This window comes from Pleurodeles waltl, chromosome 2_1, assembly GCF_031143425.1.
Source record: "Pleurodeles waltl isolate 20211129_DDA chromosome 2_1, aPleWal1.hap1.20221129, whole genome shotgun sequence".
NCBI classification, from domain to species: domain Eukaryota; kingdom Metazoa; phylum Chordata; class Amphibia; order Caudata; family Salamandridae; genus Pleurodeles; species Pleurodeles waltl.
The window spans coordinates 291119853-291132799 of NC_090438.1; the positions used below are offsets into that span (position 1 = coordinate 291119853).

The 12947-nt window shown below is 42.9% G+C and overlaps 1 protein-coding gene across 1 annotated transcript in view; it reads left to right on the forward strand.

Moving 5' to 3' along the window:
• The first annotated feature begins 319 nt into the window (after positions 1–319).
• Positions 320–12947, forward strand: part of GPC3 (glypican 3) — a 3152357-nt gene continuing 3139729 nt past the window's right edge. Inside the window, exon 1 of the mRNA XM_069206010.1 lies at positions 320–800. Within this exon, the coding sequence (XP_069062111.1) occupies positions 641–800 (160 nt within the window). The 5' untranslated portion in view covers positions 320–640. The remainder of the gene's footprint in view (positions 801–12947) is intronic.

Genomic DNA, 12947 nt, shown 5'->3' on the forward strand with positions numbered 1-12947 from the left:
TTCTACTTTTTAGGTCTGGCACCTATTGTTACCAATTACAAAAAGTATATATTGCATCCCCAATACCGCAGTTCACCTAACAATCTTAAATCGAATTACCAAATGTTGTCGATAGAGAATAAGAGAACAGGGCATGCATGTGTCAAGCTTCATTTTTCCGAGGTACATGTTAAAGGTGCGTCTCCAATCACAAGATAAGGCGGGTCAGTTTCTGGGGGTCTCTGGAGTGCGGAGAAGCCAATGAGAGCCTGCAGCGGAGCTGGGAGGGGCGCCGGTCCATGCGCGTGGAGGAGCAGCCGCTCGGCTACGCTGCAGCCTCACTGTACAGTCTCCTCTTCTGCAGCCTCAGAGCATCTTCTGAGCGGAGCCCGGCGCAGGCATCGCTATATCCTACCCCGGGTGCCGTCGGCCCCTCATCTCAGGAGGACCCACGGAAAAGCGCCCCTCTCAGGCAGCGGTTCGCCCCCGGATACGGACTTTAGTGAGGTGTACGTACCTTGCCCCTGCGCTCATCTGCAGCTCCACCCTCTTCGCAGGTGCCTGAAAAGTTTGCCTGTCCCGCAGCCTCTTGGACTGGACTTGTTCGTGGATTCTGTGCTCTGCGAGCTTAGAGGTTTCCCGCGGCCGCTGGTCTCAGGAGATGGCCTTGTCGGGAGCCGGGCTGGCGCTAGCCCTGGGCTGGTTGTTGCTGTGCCCACAGCAGAGCTCGTCTCAGCCCGCAGGCAGCTGCCATGCCGTCCGCACAGCTTTCACTGCGCTGCAGCCCGGGATGAGGGGCGTACCCGAGAGCCCCGTGTCAGGTGAGAGGGGAGGTATATCCAATGATCTGTGGCACATACCGCGGGTGAGGTTCATGGGAGGTAGAAGTGGGCGAGCCTTTAAATTAACTGGAAGAGTCCACCCAGAGCCGAGCCAGGGGTCTAGCTAAACGCCAAGAGTCCATATCTGGGCCACCCTGGAGACACATGCGCACGTTTATCTTGCAACATCACGTAGACGTATGCTAAAGTATCTTCCAAATAAAAAAAAGAAATGTATGTCTTCCATATACGGAAGAGTTTCACCTTAGTACATCAGATTTTATAACTGCACAGTGAGTTGTTTATTAAAAGTGGAAGTTTTTAAACTTGAGCTTGGAAAACATCACTGCGCTCCTAACGCGAGTAGTGGGTGCACACAGACGAAAGGGAATTGTCACGCACACCCTATCTGTGTCCGGGGGCGTAGCTGTCACTATCCTCCAGGTGCAGTAGAACCGAGGACCAGCAGTCTTAGAAAAATACAAGATCACAATTGCGATCAAGCGGGGAAGCATGGATTGTTGACAGGTTTTCTGGGTTTACATTTTGCACTTCATCTAGTAGATGGGTATCTCTTTCTCCTATTATGACATCAAGGGTTAGTGTTTTGTCTTGAATTCCTTGTGTGTCAAATTAGTGCATGGTGGCAGACAGAAAGAAGCCACATGAAAGCTCAGCTCAAGGACCCAAGTGAAACCGTAGCTGGGCTAGTATTTCAGTGTTTCACACCCCTCTTACGGGGACTGAATGTCTCCGATACTAAGCTAGACCCTGTTAACGATGGAGGGGGGTAGAGGAAGTTTCAAGCACGTGAAAGTTTGTGCTTTGGCAGTTTCAGCGAGGGGAAGCACTTGGATATGAAAGGAATGAGCTCAGCCGTTTGAAGGGTGGGGCTTATTTACGTGCAGGAAATGAAGGAACTTTTACACCTGCGGACGGTGTGTGGTGACTTGCAAGAAATGCCAGGAATGATAGTGCCGCTGTTCTAACGCCTGCAGGCAGTGCTTGAAATGGAAAAATCGATGTGCAGATACTCTGTACCAGAGTACCTGCTTGTTTCTGAGAAGTGCCGATACTCTTCAATTAAAAGTACTTCGTTTTTCGTGAGAAGAGCAGGTACTCTTCCTCTCAAAAGAAAAAAGTGCCGATACTCAGTACCGGACCATTTGATGCATTGCCTGTAGGAATAATGTTCCTAACGCCTATGGCAACTTGCTCTTGGTACCCATGCAGATTGCGGAAGTGGCTAGTGCACTTTAATTCAACTTCTGTGGCGTTGCCAGTAAGGGCTGCACCTGCGAGGCTGGCGATGTGAAACTTTCACTGTTACAGAGGGGGGAGTTTAGCTGGGGACAACAACACTTGTTGTGGTAATTAGGGTGCGTTTTCGCGTCTGCAAGAGGGGTCCAAAACCTCTTTGCAAGGAGGAGCAGAGTGTGGGTCACGTCCATCCACCCCTTCTGTGGAGCCTGGACCAGTGGCGAGCTCTCGCATCCTTCGAACATGTGACATGGTCGGGCCTCGTGCAACGGCCCACAGAGTATGGGATGGTAGGGGGGGGAGGGGGCACCGCAGCCTTTTAACCCTTGAACTCTGGAGCGAGGATCACCTGACCTTTAAGTATTGCCTCAGCTTTAACTTTATGACTGAAATACGGCGGGCAGGTTGGAAGTTTTGGAAGGTGACAGGCCCTATTTGGAGACTGATTGACTCCAGACGAATACTGTAACCTCTGACAACAGCTACTTTAGCGGCAGAAAGGTGCCAGTGTGGGGGTAATTCTTTAGCTCCCAGTTGTGGGTATATTTCCCTGGTAGTGTCTTTGGCGCACACTTAACCTGCAGCCACCGCTTTCAGGAGATCAGTCGGTTATTCCGAGAAAAGCGCGTGGTCCTTCGGCTGCAGGTGTCGAGGTCCCTTCCTAACCCACTCCACGGAGAGGCTGTGTTGGCGCGTGTGCATCCTGCATCCTCCCATTGGACCTGTAGGAACTGCCGGCATAGGGAACACGCAAATCATCGGTCGTGTTTTCTAGCTACTTATGGGGAGCTGGAGGGGTGGGGTATGCGGACGCGTCCACACACGGTGACCGACAACACCACAGTAACCCACCTCCACAACTCGTGGGCAGAGTCGGTCTTTGCTTAGATAGCACGGTGGGCGAAACCACATTTCGCGCGCTCTTCTCACTCATCTTTAATTATTTGTCTGTTTAAAACTTTAGAGGGGCAAAGGGGAAGGGATGTTAAGGGTCTCCATTTGGAGAAAACCAAACCAAACTAGGACACACTAACCAGCAGCCTTCTTAAATAGTGTTTTAAGCACACTTTTATTTGGACCTAGGTCGAAGGGAGAATATAGCAGGCAGCTCCCGCGCCCCTCTGAAAGGCAGCGGCTAGAAACCAGTGCATATTTGGGGAACGCTGTACTTCTAACGTATGGGACAGTGGCAGGCTTGCTTTTACCCTGACAGTTGCAGACTCTTGGTAGTATGCTATCTAGACAAGGAGCGCGGACAGACTGCAGCCCATTGTTTATCTGTGACTCGCACCGCTGGTGATGCTCGTTTTACACGTTCCCTTTCGCACGAGGCGTGAAGCTCTCAAGGATGCACTGGGGACCAAGTAGGTTCGTTTCCGCGATTTAACCGCGGTACTGTACGCACGTGTTGTGATGCTGTATAACTCGATAGTCTGCTCTGAAGTGAAACAGCTGACACCCAGAGCGGGCCTGTGGTAAGATAGGGTCCTGGGGATGGGCGGAGAGAAATTTGGTGCGCTCGCTGATGGAGGTGAATTAAATGAGGTAGAAGAGGGTCTTTTTTGGGTTCACCAGTCAGTACCTGGATAAGCTGCGACTGCCCCCTGAACACAAACCAGTGCTTAATTTGTGCTTGTTTTTTCCGATGCGGAGCACCGGCACTTATTTTTGAGGGCTTGAGCTTATTTTTCTGCCTCAAGCATTTACTGCGACCAAAAGTCACATACGGGGAAAGACGGAGGAAGAGAAAAATAACACAAACGTCACAATGGGAGAAAGCAGAAAGCTGCAACAGTGAGCTGAAGGAGCAGGAACTGGCTGTAAATGGATTAAAGAGGCCCGTGATGGCTTCAGGATTACGCTGCCTCAATATTCCGTGTTCGCACATTTAATTGTAGCAGCTGCATGTTTAAGAAGAGGCTTTTGGCACCAGCACCTTTTTATTTACACATTAAGCACTGACACAAACATCCCTGGCACTCTTCAACTAACCTAAATCATTAATAGCTTAGATGCCTCAAACATATGATGGTTTTGTTAATATGTCAGCAGGGGTTGAAGGGTGAAGGGAGGGCAAAAAAGGGTGCTAAACAGATGTTAAAAACATTGCCTGTAGTATGATAATGATGGACTAAAACCACTTTAAACTGGAAAATCAGACAGATAGAAACAGGCAGGGACAAAGCAGGAGCGAGATGACAAGGGTGCTGGTTTTGGCATAACCTTAATGCACACAACTCCATGTGCCACTCAAAATATTGGCACTCTGGGGCTGGTCCCAGCCTGCCATGCTAAAGGCCGACCCTGTTGACACCCCTGGCCTTGTTTATTAAGACTTGTTTGGGACTAGAGGAACCCTCCAAGCAGAGCAGCATGTGACAAGACGCAGTAAGAAGTGCAAGGTTGTGTCCAAGAGCATATATGTGGGGAGCTCCGTGTACAGCAAGCTGACTATCACCCCTTCAAATGTGTGTTATCTACAATATGGTCCTCAGTGTGTTGTTCAGATGAACAATTTTTTCCCTAAATGGAGTGAGACAGCAGAATGAAAACAAACAGCAAGAAGTACCAGAAGTACAGGTGGACAAGCCAATAAAAGGAAGAGCCAAGACAAGGCTCTAAGAGCCTGTGCACAAGCCGAGTCGTAAAAATATTTGGCCTGTAAATCCTGTAGCAAACATCATGAAAAAAATATAATACAGTCTCTTCAAAATAAAAAAAAAGGTGAATATTTAAAATGCAGAAGTGTATCACCTTGATACATATTATTATATTGCCACATTGAGCAGTATTTATTTAAAGCAGTTGATTTTAATCATGGACTTAAAAACATTTACCCCCGCTGACAATGCCATTCGTGAACTAAGGCCCATATTTATACTTTTTTAGCGCCACATTGATGTCATTTTTTGACGCAAAATCGGCACAAACTTACACAGTACAATTGTATTTTGTAAGTTTGCGCCATTTTTGCGTCAAAAAGTGGCACAAATGCGGCGCTAAAAGAGTATAAATATGGGCCTAAGAGTCGTCAGTTGTCATATACACCTTAAATGTGGCATAGTTTTATAATTAATGATGAAGCAACATTAGAGTTTATTAATCATACACTAAAGGTTTTTGCGTAGTGTGTACTTATAACATGTATTTGGAGGTGCTGTCGTATGTGATAAAGAAAAAAGTATATTTGCCTACAATTACACATTTTGGGAGTGAGGCAGCGGAGATTGATCACAGGTTTTCTAGTTTCATATTGTGCAGTTCAGCACCTAGATGAGTATTTTTTTGCCTCTTCTATAACAACTGTTAATGCTTAATCTTTGATTCTTGGTGCATGAGGTTAGAGCATGATGGCATACTGAAGCCACATGAAAACTTGACTCATTTTGGGCTTGAGGGTCCAAGAATCCACTGAGCTAGAGCCAGGCGTCTGACTCCGGCATGTCTCGAGCTTCCATTGGCTCTCCCACCTTTAACCAGGTGGCTTTATGTCATCGGGGCACCAATACTTCATTCCTGGATTTTGATTTGACATTTCATTGTGCTCAGGTGTGTTGGTCCAGTTAGCTTAATTATAATAAACTAAGACTACAGTTCCCAGAATGCACTGATTTGATAAACCAAAACTCAGAACTAGAAAAGTTGTGTCCCTGTGACCATGGGGTTATCTGATCACCCTAAACAAGTTGTATATGTAGCTTTCAGCTAGACCTGGAGATTTACCTAACTCTCCTTTGCATGGTGGTGTTTATGAGCCCATATTTAGAACGGTAAACAGGAAACTACTCCTCACCTACTGCATTGTGTTAACGCCTAAGTGACAGGACTAGCTGAATGTGTTTTACATAATATGGTAGCACTTGGTAAACTATGTTTTTAGTGGGGGAAGTTTGGAATGGGTTTACAATGCTGTCTTTGTTCCTACTGACCAGCTAATCCTTCCCTATCCTTTTTTTGCCTATCATTGGCAAGTGTGTATCTAGTTTATTATTCGTTTTTATTGTTATTCTCAAAAAACAATTTAAATATGTGCTAAGCTGGTGAGGGGAGTGGTCGAACAGGTAGCTAGGTAATAAACAAATTAACTGCATGGAAGGGTGTCTAGAAATGTCCAATTCCACATTGCTACCCTATCCTCGTCACATTTAGCCTTTCATAATCCGGTTTCAGCCCTCCCTCCCAAAAGACATGTTCTCTGCACAGTATTCCATGTCTGTGATGCTTCTGCTAACAAAACACACTACCAAACCACCGCCTGTGCAGCAAGTTCTTTAAACCACCATGAGTTTCTAACGAGGTTATATTCAATGTCTTGATGGATTACTACTGTAGATGTTCAACCTCTTAGATATCTCATTTGAAGTGAATGAGTAACTTGCAGAGTACAGTTTCCTTGGCATGTACTTAACTGGCTGGTCTATTGATAGCTTTTGTCAAGCTCTCTATACACAACTTACAGATCCATGAATGCATAGATGGGTTTGAACAGCTTCATGTATCCCATTCGGTGGAATGATTCACAAAAACACGCATGTTGAATGAAAAAGATATCATTTGTGCAGCATTTTTTATGTGAATTACCTTGGTAATAACTAAATCCAAGATCCCACAACAGCCCACTATAATTAATATAAAAAACTGTAGCTATAAAAGATAGCTTAAAGTAAAAGTTTTGAAAAAGATTTCCATCACAGTTGAAAACAATAAATGCATTTTAATTGCTCTTTTTTGAAATTGGGGAAAGCTCAGTTTTAATTAAAAGCAAACTAGCTGTTGACAGAGAACGTTTTTTCATATGAATTTTAAATTGGGGAACCTGCCTGTCACTGAAAATATTCTGCAACTGTGAGACCAGAGATCTAACGTAGGGGTGGACGAGCCAACACATTACCAGGAAAACCTGAGCCAAGGGTCTGGCTTGGCTCTAAGAGCCAGGGCACAAGTCAAGTCCTGAAATAGTTTGCCATGTAAATTGTTCAACAAACATCATGTAAAACTAAGATAAAATCTCTTTTACATTCAAAATTGTGCATTTCTGACCCATGCAGAAGCATTTCACCTAAGTACAGTGCTTCCCAAACTTTTTAGAACAACGACCCTCATTTTAGAATGATAAACTTTCCTGACCCATCTAGCTCAAATGGAAAAGGTGGGTGATTTTATTTTAGTGTAACTAAATCAGCATGTGGTAGCATACTGTCATTTACAGAATGCACATTTTCCATTGAAATGTCGACCAAATTTGCACAGATCTGCAGTTGTATTAGTAGAACTATGTAGCACACAAAGATAGTGTAAGGGAATTGGGTTTCTATGAATATTTATCATTTGTGCACAACCAATTAAATTGTCTTGATTTTTTTGATCCTATTAAAATCTTTTTTCCAATACTCTTAACAATTACATAAACATTTGCTTTATTTTTGTTTTCCTAATTGCTGAGTGTGTACAGTTCACATTTTCTTGTGAGTTGCGAAAAATGACACCCTACAGCCTTTCCTAGGAAAAACTGTCACATAATTCACTTTACTTTTCTTTCTGAGACTGCAAATTTAGAGGAATATGTAAACACCGATTGCTATGTTAAACGATAGGCAGCTCTTTGTCAGAAGGCAGCCTGGCATATGACCTATGTCTGAGGCGCAGCATATGTGACAAAATACATAAAGGATTTAAAGGCATCTTTATGTATTGCTGGGAGTTTCATCACCTACCAAAAATCGACTCACCAGTGGGTTTCAATCCACAGTTTGGGAAACACTGCCTTAGTACATCAGATTATATCACTGTATTGAAAGGCATTTATTAAAAGTGATAGTTTTTGAAAATCAACAGTAACCTTCATGCCCCTGTCCCTTGCACAATACAATTAGTGAACTGAAAGGAAAATCAGTTGTTGTGCACCCTCTATGTGCCTTAGATTCTTAGTGCTAAAAGAGCGACATTATAGTCAACTAAATCTCACAGAAAAGGTTTTTGTACAGCACACATCTTGAACACACATATTTGAATATTCTGTCTTATGTAGTAATGAAAAAGGGGGCTTGAGGAAATAACATTTGCATAGGCTCACACAATTTGGTCAAGCAAGTAAGCAGGGATTGATCCCAGGTTTTCTAGTTTTACTTTGTGCAGCTAGCCACTAGATGGGTATCTCGTTCTCCTATTTTGCATGAATGATTATTGCTTTTTCTTCCATTCCTGGCATAGGACGTTATACCATAGGTTGCAGACAGAAGCCAAATAAAAACTCTGCTCCTTTTTGCCTCATTGGTCAAAGATGACCTCGAGCTGAGCCAGGCATCTGGCTGGAGCCTTCAGCGGCCTGCCCACCTCCAATCTAAACCATTTATTTTTTTCTGTCTAGGTCTATTGTCCAAACAAAACTGTGTTTAACACCCATTTTTGTAAAGTGTAACCCTGCCACACTTTCTGAAACTCTTGACCATTCTGCATTCAAAACCTTTCTTGATTTGTGGTTAAAATTCATTTTTTGTATTTTTAATTGTGTAAATTGTTTAGTTATTTCAGTGTAACTATTTCTTTAAAAGTAAAAAATGAATATAGTGATTTACCTTGAGATGCTTAATAACACGTCTTTACTAAACTCAATGTTTATCCTTTTATCAGCCTTAAAATGTCAAAATGATAAGTTTTCCCTCCCGGGATTTAAAGTTGTAAACCTACTGGGTAAGCTTTGAGCCAAATTATTGATTAAAATTCTGTGAGTGGCTCAGTACTGCGATTCCTTCACATATTGTAAGTCAGAGCTGAGTTGCTTTGTTAAAGTTCTCTGAATCTTGGCGCTGGGATACAAGAACGCCCAGCAAATCAGAACCGGGGTGCACTGTGAAAGCTCGGTGGCTATGCCAGTAGTGGGGCAGTGGTGCATTGGGCAGGTCTCGGAAAAGATTCCCCTTGGAGCTTTCAAATGTCTTAACGGTTAGATATCAGAAAATGGTGCAAGACACAATAGAGGGGCAATGTAATTCTATTCAAGTTTTAAAGTGATAGTTGGTGCAAGTCAAGTATTGTATGTGTCAAATTTTAAAGATGCCAAATTGCAAACAGAAAAAATGGTCTTAGTTAAATAGACTTTGAAAATGCTTTCTTGATATTACTGATCTTGAAGCCAGTCAATACCGTTGTTATAGTTCCTTTCAGTCTTTACAGGCGATTTCCAGTAGCTTGTTATAACTTGATGATAGCTTTTAACTGGAGATATTGGCTGGCTCTACAGTCGTTAATACTCAGGCGGATTCCTATAATAACACTGTATCTTGTGGTTACTTACTTGTGGCTTATCATTTTACCAATTTATGTTACCTAGAAGGTGCTTGGCTTTTCAGAATATTTTCCTCTATCACCGTGGCACCCCAAACTTCCTCTCGGTAAACTCACCCCTGCCCTGAGTCCTCCTGCTTTTCTTTTGAACTGCAGACACCACAGTGATTGTTGGGAGATCTCAAGGTGTCCCCTCTCCCTCCAATCCTATTCATTAAAATACACCCTTGACTGTGTCTCTAATATCTGTAGAGTGCCTTGCGAGCCTTTCAAAACTGCTTCTTGCTCTGTCATGACCTGCAAGGATGAGAGCTGTCAGGAGTGTCAGTATCAACACGCACGTGCAGGTGATACATGTTCATCCAAAGCTGGGCCAGGATTGGACATTAGAGAAAGGAAGTACACTACAAGTGTTAACATTCCAAGCGCCTCTTAGGATTGTTTTTTACAAAAGTACAAATCTTGTGGTGAGGCACCAAATTGTGACAGAGGTGGAGCACCCCACTACAAAAACTAAATCAGAAATGCATTAGCCAGTTTTTAATGTTGGGGGAATGCCACATGGAAGGCTCTCCTGGGAAATGGGATAAAATCAATCAATTTGTTAGTTCACACAAATTTATATACGTATTTCATATATAATAACGAATAATGTATTTGACAAGATCGCTGCAATCCTCCCACTTTTTTTTCAGAAGTTATCAAACATTTAGATGCGTTGGAAGCAGTTTCTTGCCTTCACATTAGCACGCTATAAATGCTAAATAAATACCTGCATCCAAGCTCTTTTGCATGTTTTCACTTTTATTTTGAAATTTCACCCCTCCAGTGCTCTGTGGGACCTATTGTGCGTTTTAAAAAAGAGGAAAAGTTTAGCAATGTTTCAGACCAGCAATTCCAGGAAAAAGTGACCTCAAATGAAGTTGTCACTTGTCCCCACTTTAGCTAACTGTAGCACTGATATTTAGCACCTACTGTTTGCATTGATTCGCCATTGTATGCAGCAGCTGTGATTTCTAAAGAGTTTTACAATGCTTTTCTATTACATTTTTTTAATTTTCCCTACTTTAAAGTTTTTTATTTGTAATTTGACAAAAGTAGATCTACAGCAGTGCACTGATGACTCGTCAGTTCGCACTTGCGGAAGATGCTAGTAAACCAGCTCATGGGCCAAGGCAGACCAGAAAATCCATGCTCAAGATCTAGTGAAAATGACGGTCTAAATTTTTTTAGAAAACGTGTTTCTAAACAGAGAACCTTTTAATTGTGAATTTATAGTCTTGATTATGTATATAAAAAGAAGAACATAAGGTGCAAGAGTGACCCAGTTGAGCATTGTGCAAGATTTGTGCTTGAGGTCCACCAACCGGGACAAATTGCAATGCGAAGACAACTGTCCAAATGTAATCCATGGAAAATGTGTAACAAGTATAAATTATGCACTACTCAGAGAAATTGTACAATTTTCCACTAGCTCCAAGTGCCATTTAGTGTTAAAATGTATGTATGCGCAGGTTGCACTATTGTACTAGTTCTTGTTTCTGTGGGTGTTTGCACTATTACTTTGCATAGATCGTAGGAGGAGTGTTGGCACTCCGCAACACAAATCGCCTGTGTCCGTTTTCAGCACAAAAGATGTTTAGCTTGTGACTGGTGATCAGTTTTCAGTACACTGCGCTTTCAAATGTATTGTGAACCTGGGCTTAGTTGGAGGCCTAGTAGTGTGATCCTGGACAAGTAATACGTGAACACTGGCCAGAGTACTATTGTTTTCTGTAATCACAGAATTGAAGTTCAAATATGTGTAGCTTGAACTCAGAGTATTAAAATATGTTCACATTTCAAATGTATTGTGAACCTGGGCTTAGTTGGAGGCCTAGTAGTGTGATCCTGGACAAGTAATACGTGAACACTGGCCAGAGTACTATTGTTTTCTGTAATCACAGAATTGAAGTTCAAATATGTGTAGCTTGAACTCAGAGTATTAAAATATGTTCACATTTCTAATGAGATGTCCAAGTGGTGTTTATAATGTGTGTTTCAGAGAACTTAAATCAAATTTCTATCTTGTTGGTCTTCTACCTTTAACAAAATGCCAACAAGATAGAGTCTAAAGGACAACTGTATTAAGAGCATCGATCTGTGACGTGTGTGGGGTGTTAGTCCTTCCAGAGACCAGTGCTTTCGTAGTTCATGCACCTTTTGGACACTCCGAGCTCTAATGGATAAATGATAACAAGAGCTCTGCCCCGGTTTCTACTGGCCGGACTTGCCTAAGTCTCAAAACGCAAGGAAGTCCACCAATCCAGGGGATTTGCTGATCCAAGAATGGACCCCCTTCAGCTTCTCGTACTCGACAAAACTCCTTATTTACATAATTTTCTAAATGTTATGCTGTTTCTTTATTCTTTTTGTCTTTTCCCTCCCTTCAATGAATCCATCCACGTCTTTGGTATCTAGTTTCCTTAAGTGCTAATTGTGTTAATATTTTATGAAATCATTACATAGTTCTTATGTGCCAGTTTTTTCACGCTCTCATTATGGATGTTTTTAGCTTGGTGAATGGTTTTACGCTGAAAACCATTATAACACCAATATGTATGTGAGTGCAGGGAGCACGGCCTAGTTGGCTGGACAGCGCTTTAGAAGCTGTGTATGGCTGTTCCACAATGACCACCTATTATAGTTTTTACTCTGAATTAACCAGTAAGTGCAATCTGACATGACGCGACAGTAATCACGCAGGTCAGAACTTTATTATATTATTTAACTTTTTTACACATACAACATTCTGAAGCAATCTGACAATGGTTAGCAGTCCGACCTTAATACTAACTGTTCATCCCATGCATGTGTGCAGTCAAAATCATGGTCATTCATGGTCAACCACTTATTAGCAGAGGATATCCATAGTTTGAGAGTGCAAGTAAAGTCCAGGACTTAAAGGAGTCAGTCACCTCACACATCCTCAACTAAGGTCCAGCAGCGTGCGTCAAAATCTGTATTAAATTGAAAATAAATTGGATTATGTCTTCTTCACCTTGCTATTTTCTTCTTAAGTTGCTGTTTATTCATTTTACTAAGTCATAATTGTGGCACATATAGTGTTTTTATGTATATATCCAGATGGGAAACACCTGGAACAACGAGTCATGAACCACAAAGTCGTGGACTACGAAAGTGAAACAACGCTTTCGTTTTCCACGACTTCCTTGTTTTAGGGCCTTAACCACACATGTGTGAACCACGTACATGCGTGGTTAAGGCACAGAAGAAGGTAGTCTATGCTATCAAGTAGGAGGTAAGTTGGGTTGGGACTGGGGCTGTTTTTTTGGGGGTGGGGTGGGGGCTCAGGGTGATTAGGGTTTAGGGGAGTAGGTCAGGGTTTAGGTTTTAGGGGTGGGTTGGGGGTTTGGGGTGCTTTAGTTTTTGGGGGTGGGGACTCTGGATATTTTTAGTTTTTGGGGGTGGGGTGGGGAGCTCGGGGGTGATTAGGGTTTAAGGGTGGGGATGGGGGGTCAGGGTTTAGGTTTTAGGGGTGGGTTGGGAGTTTAGGGTGCTTTAGGTTTTAGGGGCTGGGGTGGGGACTCAGAGTATTTTTAG